Raw genomic sequence first — 13,228 nt, 5'->3', positions numbered from 1 at the left:
GGCGGCGGCTGCCCATTGGTCGCTCGCGCGTGAGTCACACGACATCGCCGTCGACGAAGACGCCAAACGCAACAAAAGTTCATCAAAACGCGAAGGTGTGCGTGCGCGTGACCTTGGGACGACGACGCGTCGGTTTGGGACTTGTGGGACTGAACCCAATCCGGATTCTTCCATTTTTGATTCACTTTTGCCAATTGAACACGAGCTCCAATTCTGCTTCATTACCCAATGGGAAAACGTTTGCATTTCTCATAGGCCGATCCCAATTGGATTTTGGAAGAATACAATTCCCAAAATAAATAAAAAATAAAAAAATATATATACACATCTATTTATATATATATAAAAACTCGGTATTGTTGCTTGAATGTCATTATATTTGTTTCATGTTGTAATGTGTTAATGTGTCAAAAATAAGAGACAAAACTCTAAAACTTGATTTTTTTTGCATATTTTCCGGGAATGCTTGTTTGAACGTGCGACGTTAACTGGAGTTCGTATCGTCGTGTCGCGTAACCCGCGTCGCCCGCAAATGAACGCGGCAGGATGTTTTGTGGCGGTCGGAGGGGCCGCGGACGCAGAATGGCAGCCGCGCTTGCGTCAGACTCCCCCCTGCGCAGGTCGCTTAGCGCCGCCGCGTGTGAATGGAATATTATGATTATGATTATTATTAGCGCAACACAAGTGATGAAAAAAAAATACAATCACCAATGTCCGTGTGGGCCGATTGTTAATGAAACACAACCGTCATCGGCTAGGAGTAATAAGTTTGACTTCTTCCCACTCTTTTTCAATTGTTTTTCAACTTTTCCCGTCCTCTGTTTTGTTGTTCCTTCAATGTCACTTTCACACGTTGGAAATAAAGAAATCGACAGTTTTATTTGCTTTTCTTCCGTTTGTCTCTCGCTCTCTCGCGCCATTTTATTTCTTCTCCGCTATTGTGCGCAGTCAAGCCATACCGGCGGCGCAGACAATAATATTGGCCTTCGTGACTTTCGGGAGTTGGCAGCACACCGCACGCATCGTCGTTTTTTTTTTTTGGGCCCGTGCCCTGAACTCCCCTTTCCGACCGCGAGACCGAGATACCGCAGAGGACGCCGCCTGGCGACGGGCGCCTTAGCGCCCTCACTGCCATCCTGGCGCCTGCGTGGCGGCCCATTTCTTTTCGACAGCTTGCTTAACTTGCTGCTCATCGAGAGAAGATGGAAAAAGGCGCTAATGCGACTTAGCGAACTTTTTCTTTTTCGGCCTTTGATCCTGGACACCCACCTTTTGACTGCGCTGCGCTGCTGTTGGAGCTTCCCCGCGCACATCTTGCAACCTTTTGAAAACGTTTGGTGCCGGTTCGCATTCCAAAGCGAGAACTGCAATTGCAGCTTCTGACGGGCATTCGGCAATGACGTTGTTTCCAAAATAGCTGACAGGAAGAGGACAGACTTTTTTTTTTTTTTAACTCCAGCTTCAAACTACAAACTGTGAAAATATCAAGTCAAAATGGCATTTTAATCATAGGCCCTAGACCAATCATAGACCAATGAAGCGCCGGCGAAGACCGACGGGACTGGCCGGGTTCCGCTCGTATCGCACGTCCCGGTCGGTCGAGGCCGCGCCGACGGCAAACCGTCAAAACCGATATAACGATCTGTAATATATCACGAATTTGTCAAATGTGTCGGAACTATTGCACTTGTTGAACAATTGCATAAAGACAAAAAGAACGTCGTGACTTCCACGAGTAGTTGAAATCCTTTATGCACGTGCACCCGCAGTGTTAATTGTGCAATCTTTCCCGTTATTGATCAAACGACAATAAAATGAGGCGTATGTCAGTCCGCCGGCTTTTCTTCCGCGCTTTCGGCGTCCTCGTCCGACGGTGAAGATAAGCAGTCTGAATTGTCAGAGGATTCTTCGTGGCTTCCCGAGTCCTCGTCCCCGTCCTCATCGTCGGTATCTCGGCGGGCGCCGTGCCGCTCCGCCCGTTGCTCTGCGAGGAAGAACAGCCTCCGCCTTGCGAACCGCCACTTTCGACTTGACGTTCGGTCTTTACCTTGCAGCAGCTTCTTCCGGATCAGAGGGAGGAACTCCGAAGCTTCCGGATGTTGCGGTTCATAGATGAGAACTGAAAAATACAGACAGCGTCAAGAGATGCGACACGTGGCCGGATGCGGCGCGCCGGCCACCTACTCGTCCGGCACAGCCTTTGTGCCAGCCGGAGGTCGCCGGCCGTCAGAGCTCTGAGGAACTGAATGCGGACATTCGCGTGACGAGCGTTCCAGTTTGAGGGGCGCGACGACGCCAAGTCTCACTTCACCTCCATTTTCACTTGCACCGGAACGTCCAGGTCTTCATCTGCATCCGCCTCATTTTCCTCCCCAGGTGTCGCTTCTGTCGGTGGACGACATCATCATCATCACCATCACCATCATCGTCATCGTCACGATGAGCGTATTTGGAATTTGCGACCTGCTGGCGGGCGTGCGGCGTGCGCAGACGTGACGTTTAGCTTGCGCGGCTCCTCCGCTGCCCGAAGTGCGCGCCCTTCGACCCTGAAAGCGGAGGCAAAATGCGGCCGAGTCGCTTTCCTCGGCGCTCAATTGATTTTCAATTGTTTGTATTGTTTCATGATTGCCCGGATATTACAAAATGTTTGGCACAACTGTATAGTCGTCGTCAATTTGAACCACTGTGAAAATAATACGCAGCGAAAGTTGGTCATAATTCACAAGCGACATTCTGACACGCAGCATAAGCGCGAATCGAGTTTTGTTTTAGCTAATTGCGACTGCTAGAAAGTCAAACAACGGATGATCAACCGATTTGACATTTGTTTTGCAAAGCTGTCTCACGTTACACTTTCACGCGTAAACGAGGAAATATTTGAAATAAGCTTGTTTCCAACCCGGAAATGAACGTCATTCCGGTTTATGAATTTGCATCTCCGTCATTGTGAGACAAAACAAGAGTTTGCTTACCTTTTCCCGGTTGACATGGAACTCATTGGACTTCTACGCTACGCGAACAAAATCAATTGAAGCATGAGCGGAATTTGCTGGCGTGGGTCAAGCAAAGCACGAGCGCGTAACAAAGTCGTGACGCGCACAGGTTGCCATAACAACACAACAACATTGGCTTTCCCGACTAAAGGCTGCCCCCTGTGTTGAAGAAAATATCGCAACTAGGAAAACATTGAGGAAGCTTTTGAATTGCTTGAATTTGAGAGGATTTGGCAGCACATCGTCACGGGGGAGATTTTGCACTCCGATGTCCGGCCTAGAAATGAGGAAATCGTGATTATTGGGATCATCATTATTATTATTATCATCCACAACTCTTTCAAATCAACCGTTTATTATTATTATTATTATTATTTATATTGTATTTGAATACTCTTTTTTTTTCAGTTTTTTTTTTGTTTTTGCACGTTTACGTGAAAGTTCAAAACGAGCGAATTGGAACGATTTGCATTGTTGTATCCCGATTTTCTTATTGCAGTTATGAAAACTATGTATTTGATGACCTTGCAGATATATACTACTTGGTTCAGTCACATGTCCACGGACGGGACGGACTTCATTTCGCCTCCTAATTGCTGTGTGTGTGTGTGTGTGTGTGTGTGAGGGGGGGGCCCTCCGTGCGGCGGCGTTGCTGTATTAGCAGGTCAGACGCTCGCTAATGTCCCATCCATCGACACACGAACGACAACAGCGCGAGCATCAAACTCGACTGTTGCACGGCAAAAACTCTTCTGCCATTAAAATGCAAATGAGGCAAATACTAAAACGATGCTCCGATAGCGTCATCTGGTTTTAATGGGGCCGAACAGCAGCTGCTTAAAACCTGCACACAAACACAAAAATACACACAATGAGGCACAAATCCATCAGAGCCACACAGACGCACCTGCCGTACAAATTTGATGAGCAAATACCAAATATATTCCACCCAGACGACGCGGTAACAGAATCATTTCACACTTCAGTGAGCCTCCGCAAATTCAAACCTGCGAGTGTATTAGTGCGCCGGCGTTGCGCGTGCGCCTTTCCGTAGGACGAGCCCAGAGGCCATCTTGAACACAGAAGCAAAGGGCGCTTGACGCGTTGCCGGCGGCGCCGCCTCCCCAAGTCGTTTGGGAAACAGGACAAAGAAGCGCTCGACATATTGTCCGCAACGTCGCATCGTTGATAGGGAAAGCGTTTGCCATACATCGTATGCGTATGTGGCGTGGCGCACAAATGCTGCACGCAATCAGCACGACGAAGTATATGACAATTCGTCCTCGTGCTCAGAATAATAAATGCAAATTACCATCAGAGCGGCCTGGAGAGGATAATTGCTCAATTATGTCTCCGGTGAGTGCTTGCGCGTGCGCGTGTGTGTGTGTGTGTGTGGGCGCTCACGTGCATGTGTGTGCGTGCGTGCGTGTGCGCGTGGCACAGAAAGGTTTTGGCACACGTCAGCCGCTTGCGTCGCTTTCAGGCTACGTAAGAGGACGAGGCGAGATGTGACAAGTATGGATCCATCGAACGACACCGTTCCAAATTTCCGCTGCGATCGCCGAGCAAGGCTAATTAAAGCGTATGATGTAAGCGCGATTCCAAAACCCATCTACTCGAGATCGAGACCGGGTCTGGCCTATAAAACTAAGGTCAAATGTCATTTCTTTATTTACCCAAATGCCTTGTCTTGTCAAATGTATTATGCTAGCTACGGCGCCGTGAAAAAAGTATTTGTAATCCCGCTGCTTACTGAACAAACCCATCGTGTGCGCTTCTATAATTTGAAGGCGTCCGATCACAGGGCGAGTGGGCCTCATAACCGATTACAATGTCCCTCTGCGCATTTCCTCTTGTCTTGGGGGAGAGGCGGCTGAGAAGACGGCGAGCAAAAAGCGCAGCTGCAGGCGAAGATGTTGAGGCAGATGGATGGGACGCGGGGAAGGAGCGAAATGAAAAAAAAAAAAAAAATGAAGAAATTCACAGATGATGAGTGAGGAAATGAGCAATGAGCTTCTGAAGGGAAGACAAATGGGCTCGCGCGTTATTTCCCCGAAACGCAGAAACGCTTCAGAAAGCCAATGAGATGTCCCCAAATGATGTCTTCCTGTCAACCCAAAATGCAACTTTAACACGCCGTCCTATTCGAGTTCTATTCCCTTCACTCTTCTCATGGAAAAGCCGGAATCGGATATGAAGTCACGTCCCATTCATGTGACTCCGATTGACAAGTGATACGCAATCTGCAACGTTCGTCCAGGAGCGCGCACGCTCGGCCGACCGGAGTTTTCCTCCATCCCCCTCGTGAAAGCGAGCGTCGTGCTCGGAGAACGCGAGGTCGTGACATTCGGATTCGACGGTCGTGCCGTCGACCGAATCGGAAGAAAAGAGAAGAGACGCAACAACGGCGACGTCGAAGTTCATCCGTCGCTACGAAAAGGACAGATGCAGGTGCGCTACTTGAACTTCACACTTCAGCTCAGCGATATCCGCTCAAACTTGAACTCATCGCCAAATTGATGAGACATTAAAATACAGACGACGAAACCAGAAGAAGAACGAGGCTCAGTCGGGAGAGCGGGTCGTCCGGCGTCCGAAGGGTCGGCGGGGTTCGAATCCGGGCTCCGACTGTCCGCGTGGTCGAAGTGCCCTCGGGCAAGACGACGGATCCCTCTGGCGCATGGCAACGACACCACGAGGCTCTCTCCAGTGGCGTTCCCGCGAAAGTCGCCTCCGAGAAGAACAAAAAGACGCTTTTGTGCTCGCAAAACTTCATTTGCATCTTCAGAAAACGGGAAACTTGACTTTTTTTTTGTCGCCATTCAAGTTTGAAAAATATTTCTTGTTCTTTGAAACAATTCAAAGCTTCGGACGGCGAGCGACCGCCAATCATCCGAATACTCAAATGAATTGATTTTCATTCGTCAGATCGTGTCGGCATGTGCCGCAGTACCGACGGGATCGTTTTCGCCCATCTCTTACTTCCTCTTCCTCGGTTGAGCGACACTCGAAGCTCGGCGGGCACAACAAGGCCGAGAGCGAGCCAACCACCGAGATTGGCCGCCGTTGTGATATCATAACACCAGACGGCGTCAAGAAAATGCGGTCGGCCGAAGGAAGAACACGCCGCGGTCGTGACGCCGTCAAACAGAAGCGTCGAGCGGGTCGCCGTCCGTCAAGAAAGATGGCCGCTCTCGTCCGTTGGCTTCGTCGCCCCAGTTGCCGTTTTGTCTCTTCTTCCTGGGCGGCCGTAAAAAAGTCGTGCGCGCCGATAAGAGGTGAGGAGTAAACCGACGCGTCGGCGAGCGGACGGCGTTGAATATTTCACCGGGAAGAAGAAAGCAGCGCATCCATCATTGTGACGGAGGCAGAATGGAGAGAGACCTCCCTCTGTTATCGCCACACACACACACACACACACACACACATGCGCTGTCAGAGACTTACAGTGGAGGAATTGAATCGTGGCCTCGCTGGCGCACAAACACGCCCATACATCTTTCTCTTTCCGCCGCGCGACTTCACCTCGGGCTCCCGTTTGCCCGATTCCCGCCTTTTGTCTCCTTCTCCCGCTGTATTGAAAGTCTGTCAAAGTCCGGCGCAGCTCCAAGGGGGCCGGATGGCTTTGCGAGAGTATGACGCTCAGGTGCGAGGGCGGTACGCTGTCGTGTGCATGTAGACGTACCGTATAGAAATTGCGTCATGCCTCGGATAAAGAACCGGCTGACGGCCGTACGACGCTCTCTAATGGGAAGTGGTTCAAGCTTAAGCGCAAACCATTTGTCAGGATTTATCGAGACGCTCGGCGAGGCCCGAGTCGGAACTAAATGCCGGCGCTGCGTGTCCATGCCTTCTCCTCCTTTTTAGTCTCTTTGGGTACCAAATGATCCTGGTGAGCCGACTTCGGGCCAAAGTTGGGCGGCGGGGCGCATATTGCGACCCAGCTCGACAAAACGGGCTCTACGGCATTTCCGTGACTTTAACATCCACGACATCCTGTCGCGCAACTGAAAAACATCCCGCGTCCATTTTCCTGACTGCTTCTCCCGTTCGGGGTCGCGGGGGAGCGTTGCGCGGTCTTCTTCTTAACCTTTGCGTTTGGCACTCGGCTCGGAGTGAAGTAGCCGCAGGAATCCAAAGAGAGAGCTGAGACACGGGCAAAATATGTGCATCCTTTGACGTGTGTGGAAAAGATGAAGTCAGTTTGACCGGTTGGAGAGCTCGCAAAAAATGTCAACAAATTTGTCTTTTACGAAAGGCGGTCTCATCAATCTCCTGGCCACTGCCTATGCAGCGGGTTCAACCTGAAATTGTTGGCCAATTACATAATGTGCACCCTCAGAATATATTTGTAAAGTTGGTTCAAATCAAAAGTAGACCAATCAAAAGTATGGATAATCAAATCTGTCAAACAAACTCGAAACAGCAAAAGTCGAATGTCTGTGTTTTCCAAATCTCTCAAAAGATTCCTTTTCGCGACGGATCGGCGATGACCTCTCGACCTGCGCAGGAGAACGCGCAGGCCGGCGAGCGTCAGCGCTCAGGCGTCCGTTGCGGTTCCGACTGCAAAAAGGCAAAATGAAAACTCGTCTGGCCGTTTGCTAGCTAGCGGGCGACTTCCCAGTTTACGACAGATAGAAACATTTGCATTGCTGAAAAGAGAGATTTTTTTTGGGGGGGGGGGGGTGCAGATGTCGTGCACGTGCAATTAACTGGCGCTTCCCTCGAGTCTCCCACCGAATGTTTTGCGTCCGTCCAAAGTCACGTTCTCCAAGCGAGATGAGCAGAGGTTATCCCAAGGTCGCTGAAGAAGTCTGTTTCTCCATTTGAGTCCGATTCAGCTTCATAAAACGTAAGCGTGGCGATCTTGCCCGTTGTGTTGTATTTGATTTTTTTCGCCGTCGTCATCATCATCATAATAATAACAACGAGCCGAATTTGTGTGCGCGCGTATGTCTGTAGTACCGAAGATCGATTGACTGGAAAATCATAATTGATCATTCTTTTCTGCTTCTGGTGCACCTGAAGAACACATTTTGTATGCGGGAGGGGTTTGCAGTCCCCTTCATACGCACACACAACTTCACGCACGCGCACGCACACACACACACGCTCTCGCCCTTCAACACAGACCTATAATTTGCCAGATGCTGTGAACTGCCTGTTACTATGGCAACTAGATAGGAGACTTTTTCGTTTTGCTCAATTTTGGCATATGGATGCATAGACACACAGACACGCGCGCGCACACACACACACACACACACACACACGCTGAATGTTACGAATTGTAAATCTGCAGCAAAATGGTTGTTCACTTGTGTCGTCAAGGGAAACCATCAATGGTCACTTGACATCATGAGAACGTGCAGGTGGTCATTTTTGAACACACGCACATGAAATAAACAGAATCAATAAGTGGTTGGGTTGAAATATATTTGCGATGTTTGGCCTCAACGCGACGTCTGGCATTTAAACAACATGTTGGAATGCTGTATGAAATGCAGATATTTCCAGGAAACGAAAGCGCAAGTCATCACCTACACTAAAAAAGGGCCAATAAGAGGGGATTAGCACGCACACACATTGGTGCAGCTGGTTGGGGCTGATAAGGGTTCAAGGAAAACACAAAAAAAAGCCAATGAGGGATCTGTTTGGGGGAGGAGAAGAACATTTTTGGGGGTGGCCGGGGCGACACTTCAAAGTTGAGAGGCGTGCGTATGTGCGTGCGTGCGTATGTGCGTGCGTGCGTGCGTGCGTGATGCTGCAGGCTGGTTAGGGGAAATGGCAGCTCATCAATAAACAGCATGTTCACACACACACACACACACACACCCATTCCAGCATGTGGTATTTTTTTTTTATTTCAATTTTATTTTTTTAGGATTGTAATTGAAAATGAGCAGCTTTTTGCGAGCTTATTTTGAGAGAATTGAGAGTAGCTCAAATATGAAGAAAGATGGAATGTTTTTTAAAATCGGAAATGGCTTTACCACTAAAGAACAAACGGTGGCTAGTTTGTCGCATAATGTACAACATCATGTTAAAAAGTACAGTTCAACTATTTTGCTGAATAACGGTGTCGCGTTTGTCCTCGCGTCGCCCTTGTCGACGCGGGAAGCAGGGCCGCCTAGGCAAGTCGACGACGTCGGCCGACGACAGAAAGCCTCTCTCGACGCCGTTCTGCTGTTTTTTTTTTGTTTTTTTTTTTGTCAAGCTTGGCAAATTTCTCTCGAAGCTTTCAATGTGCTTTGAGGGGAGCGAACGGCGGGGAAGGAATTGACATCAATCTGCATGGCTAATGTGCTGTGCAAATCGAAGGAGTGACACCGTGACTTCCCCCCACTTTCTCATGGGGAATATAATACAGCAAGTGTGACCTCCAACTAAAAATGTAATGGCCTGATAAATCTATTCATTTGCTTTCATTCAGAGTGGAAAACAAACTGCATTTGTCTGTGTAATTGCCCATGAGCAAGAGCGATGGGGGGAGAAGACCAAAGTGTGTACAAAGAGAGGGAACAAAAGCGAATGAAAAAACCAGCGCGGATGGATCCATTAAAGCATTGACGAGCCTACCGGCCGCGTGTTGGGCTAATTGTTACAAGAAATGTTTGCTAAATGTGCAAATGATTGTTCGAGATGTGCCTTGAAAAGACGACGTTAAAGATACGAACATTGCAACGACAAACGTTTTTTTTGTTTTACAGCCCGCCGTAAAATGAAATGTTGTATCGAACAGGCTTTAAATATGTTGCGATGATCATTTGAACAGCGAGAACTTTGCATTGCTCTTCATCAGGGGAAACTCACTTGCTACGAATGAACAAATGAGACTTTGCATTTCCAGTGCGCAGCTAACAGATAACAACACGAAGGCGCATGCGATGCCAAGTCACAACCAAGAGATTGGAGTCGGCGTTAATTCAAAGCCTACCAAAAACACATTTGGAGCAATCGAGTCTGTCGCTGGATGAGTTTCGGATTGGATGAAAAATGATTTTCATTTGTGTCATAAATGCTTCCGCAGCATTTCCTAACATTATTTTCCAAAAACTTGGGGGATGACTTTGCCTGTACTCGAGGCTTCTAAACTCTTCAGCCATTAGTTGACTTTCTTAACACTGTTGAGACTTCATAAATTGCAGTAGCTGCACAACTGACCTCTTGCATGTCAAATAGCGAGCCCCCTTGAGCGCCACCGCTTTGCCCCTTTGATTGCGGATTGTTCTTATTCAAAACCTGGAGTCCCTCTCCTTAAAAAGCAAAGACCAAGTCCAAAACCTTGGTGTGCTGATCGAGTCCGACCTGACTTTCAACAGTCATATCAAATCAGTTCCTGAAACTGCCTTCTAGCAGCTGAAGAAGATATCCAGAGTAAAAGCTAGCATGTGCCAAGCAGACCGGGAGAAGCTCACCCAGGCTTTTAGTTCAAGTAGACTTGACTATTGTAATGGTCTTCTGACTGGGCTCACCCAAAAAGAACATTAAACAGCTGCAGCTCATTCTGACCGGAACAAAGAAGTCACAGCATATTACTCCAATTCTAAAGTCTTCACACCTGCTTCCAGACAGCTTATGAATAGATTTAAAAGTTCTGCTACTGGTCTAGAAATCGCTAAATGGTTTAGGTCCTGAATTTGTGAAAGAAATCCTCATGGAATAAAAGCTTTATTGTAAAGTGCTGCCTAAATTTGGACGTTGTAAAGATTTGGTCAGGCACGAATCCAGCAAGACCATATCACACGTCAAGGTCTAAAGAGTGGACCTTTCGCACGTTATCCAGCCGTCGTTGTGCCTGGCTGAGCACCGGCAGATGTCATGTGACTTTGCTGCTTCGCACTTCATTCGCATCCCGTCCGCCGGCTCCGAAGCGGCCACTCGGATTCTTGCCTTTCCTTTTGGGGCAAAAAAAAAAAAACAACCAATCGACCCTGACATAACAACAACTGACAAATATTGACATATAACATATATATATATATATATATTTACATATAACTGACATATAAGATAGTTTGGTTGAAATGTGTAAGAATGGATCACATTTACGAAACATAAGGAACACAAGTCATACAGAGGTCACGGGGTGCATCGACAAGCCCGCCTGCAACGTAGCAAAATACAAATAAACAAAGTCTCCGTTTGTTTGACCGAGAGCTACAAAAAGGATGATCAGCTCACGAAGCTACCCGAGCGGACATTTTAGCCGCTGAGGTTAGCTGTCGCACACGAAAGATCTTTTCTATTTGATACATCCAATTGTTATGAGGATATTAGCGGGAAATGAACAATACGTAAGCGCTGAACTCCAGAACGTCAGCGTCTCTTCCAGCGACGGCCTCGGCGGACTTCTTACGACGTTTGCGTCTGACATCGCCTTCGTGTTCTTCATTTTCTGCGGACCTTCGACGCACTTCCTGGAGTTGAAAATGTTGCTGACAGGAACGAAACCTTGAGGCTCGGAATGCTTGGTGGACAAGACCAACGCTCTCGAAGTGACACACACAAACATGCACGCCGCGCACACACAAGAGACGCGGAGAAATACGGGTTCAGTGCACAGGACAAATAAGGAGCTGCACAAGTAAATACGATAAAAAAAAAAAAATATGCAAAAAGATATTAGTGACGCATGAGGACGCGGTGTGATGTTTTATGAAAATGTATTTTTGGGATAGAATTAGCTACCCCCAAAAAACCCAGCATGTAAGCGTTTGTGTAACACTTGCGTCACGATCGGCATCCAGTCTGAATACGGGCAAAGCTGCCAGCCAATCAGAATGCAGCAAGTTGCCTCCCCAGCAATGAGTCCTTGTGCTTAGAGCAGTGGGGGGCGGGGGGGGGGGGGACAAAGCCGAGTGAGTGGGGGCACGGTAAACAAGTAGGACAGGCACACACTAAGACACACGCTAACTATTGTGGACAAGCCTTCGCTTTCCATTAAGTTCACTTCTGCCCCGAGGCTGTGGTAAAAATACTCCGCCGAAAAGAGAGAGGGGCCGACGCAACATCGCCGTGTACGGCCACGACAAAAGGAAAGATACATGGAATAGCGCCGGCCGACTTGTTCAATTATCGGCAGTCAATTGAAACGAGGCCTTCCTTCCTAAAACCACGTCTAGGCCAGGCGACAGAAGGTTTCTCCGGGGAGGAGGAGGGAGAGAATCAAAGCGCGAGTCGTGACGTCCCCCCCCCGACGAGGACGCCAATCAAAGCGCGAGTCGTGACGTCCCCCCCCCCGACGAGGACGCGAGTGGGCGCTGGAAGGCTTCAGCGTGAGAGGCCAGCACATCGATATACACTTGCGTGACGCTAGAAAACAAGTCAGAAAATCCAAGACTGACTTCCACATTTCCACCAAACATGAAACTGTTCTCGTCGGCCCCGTTCCTTGCGTCGGCCAATCAGATCCATCCAGCCACTCGTGTCATAAGAGGCTATGCCATAGTCGCCGTCAGAGGGTGTGCGCACTTGCCCAAACACACAGTTTCCGTTGTTTATTTTGATTTCTCCTCGCAAAAAGATTGAGTTGTTCAGGCTTTAGGTCACATTCACGGTGGAAAAAAGTTTTGAAATGATTTATCTGGGCTTCATTTTCTAATATCCCCCAAAACCTGGCATTTGAACAGGGGTGTGTAGACTTTTATATCCAGTGTACACGGACACAACAGACGTTTACTGCTGCAGCGACTCTGGATCGTGGCAAACGCAAGCGTGCGCAAGCACTGACACCATTCCCAATCGTTCACTTCGTGTGGAAACGTGTACACGGTAATCGCAATGATGACATTTTGTGCTAACGGTACAAAAGTAATAATTCCTGCGTTGTGCGTGAAAGGCACAGCAGGCTTCTGTTGGTTCTTTCTTTCTTTGCGGGTATCCCCCCTCCTGATCGCAATCTCAAGCTGCTGTGGACAAATTGATACATGAGATGTGTGCAATTTGCCCTGCGACCGACCGGCGACCAGTTCAGGGTGTAGTCCGCCTTTCGCCCGAAGTCAGCTGGGATCGTTTCCGGCGCCCCGCGACCCTAACCGGGAAAAGCGCTGTTGAATATGGACGGATGTGTGCAATTGTCGGAGCGCTCAACTTCCCCCTGCTTGTTGTTTCAGCTAAATGTGCAAGATTTGCATCGGTCTCACGCGGTCGTCCACGCTCGCGATGATCACGCTGACGAGCGCGGCGATACGCAAAGCTCCCGTTTCTCCTTGCTCGTTAATAATTAATAACGA

General features: G+C 48.6%; 1 protein-coding gene across 8 annotated transcripts; it reads right to left on the bottom strand.

Annotated features, from left to right (window-relative positions):
• Window positions 1-1,734: 1,734 nt before the first annotated feature.
• On the bottom strand, window positions 1,735-7,641 carry erich2 (glutamate-rich 2). 8 transcript variants are annotated; one of them, XM_061797745.1, is made up of 6 exons: window positions 6,441-7,641; window positions 2,973-3,837; window positions 2,464-2,546; window positions 2,312-2,385; window positions 2,185-2,242; window positions 1,735-2,119 (listed from the first exon to the last, which is right to left on the bottom strand). In XM_061797745.1, the coding sequence occupies exons 2-6, from the start codon at window positions 2,996-2,998 to the stop codon at window positions 1,827-1,829; spliced, it is 534 nt and encodes a 177-aa protein (XP_061653729.1). In that variant the 5' UTR covers window positions 2,999-3,837; window positions 6,441-7,641; the 3' UTR covers window positions 1,735-1,826. The 8 variants fall into 8 exon arrangements, 6 of the variants coding, with proteins under 6 accessions (XP_061653729.1, XP_061653731.1, XP_061653727.1 ...); XM_061797747.1 differs by lacking the exon at window positions 6,441-7,641 and having other exon boundaries at window positions 1,735-1,984; window positions 2,048-2,119; window positions 2,973-6,406; XM_061797743.1 differs by lacking the exon at window positions 6,441-7,641 and adding an exon at window positions 3,929-6,400.
• Window positions 7,642-13,228: the final 5,587 nt, after the last annotated feature.

The sequence above is a fragment of the Phyllopteryx taeniolatus genome, chromosome 14, assembly GCF_024500385.1.
Source record: "Phyllopteryx taeniolatus isolate TA_2022b chromosome 14, UOR_Ptae_1.2, whole genome shotgun sequence".
Classification (NCBI taxonomy): Eukaryota; Metazoa; Chordata; class Actinopteri; order Syngnathiformes; family Syngnathidae; genus Phyllopteryx; species Phyllopteryx taeniolatus.
This window is presented reverse-complemented; position numbering and strand designations above follow the sequence as displayed.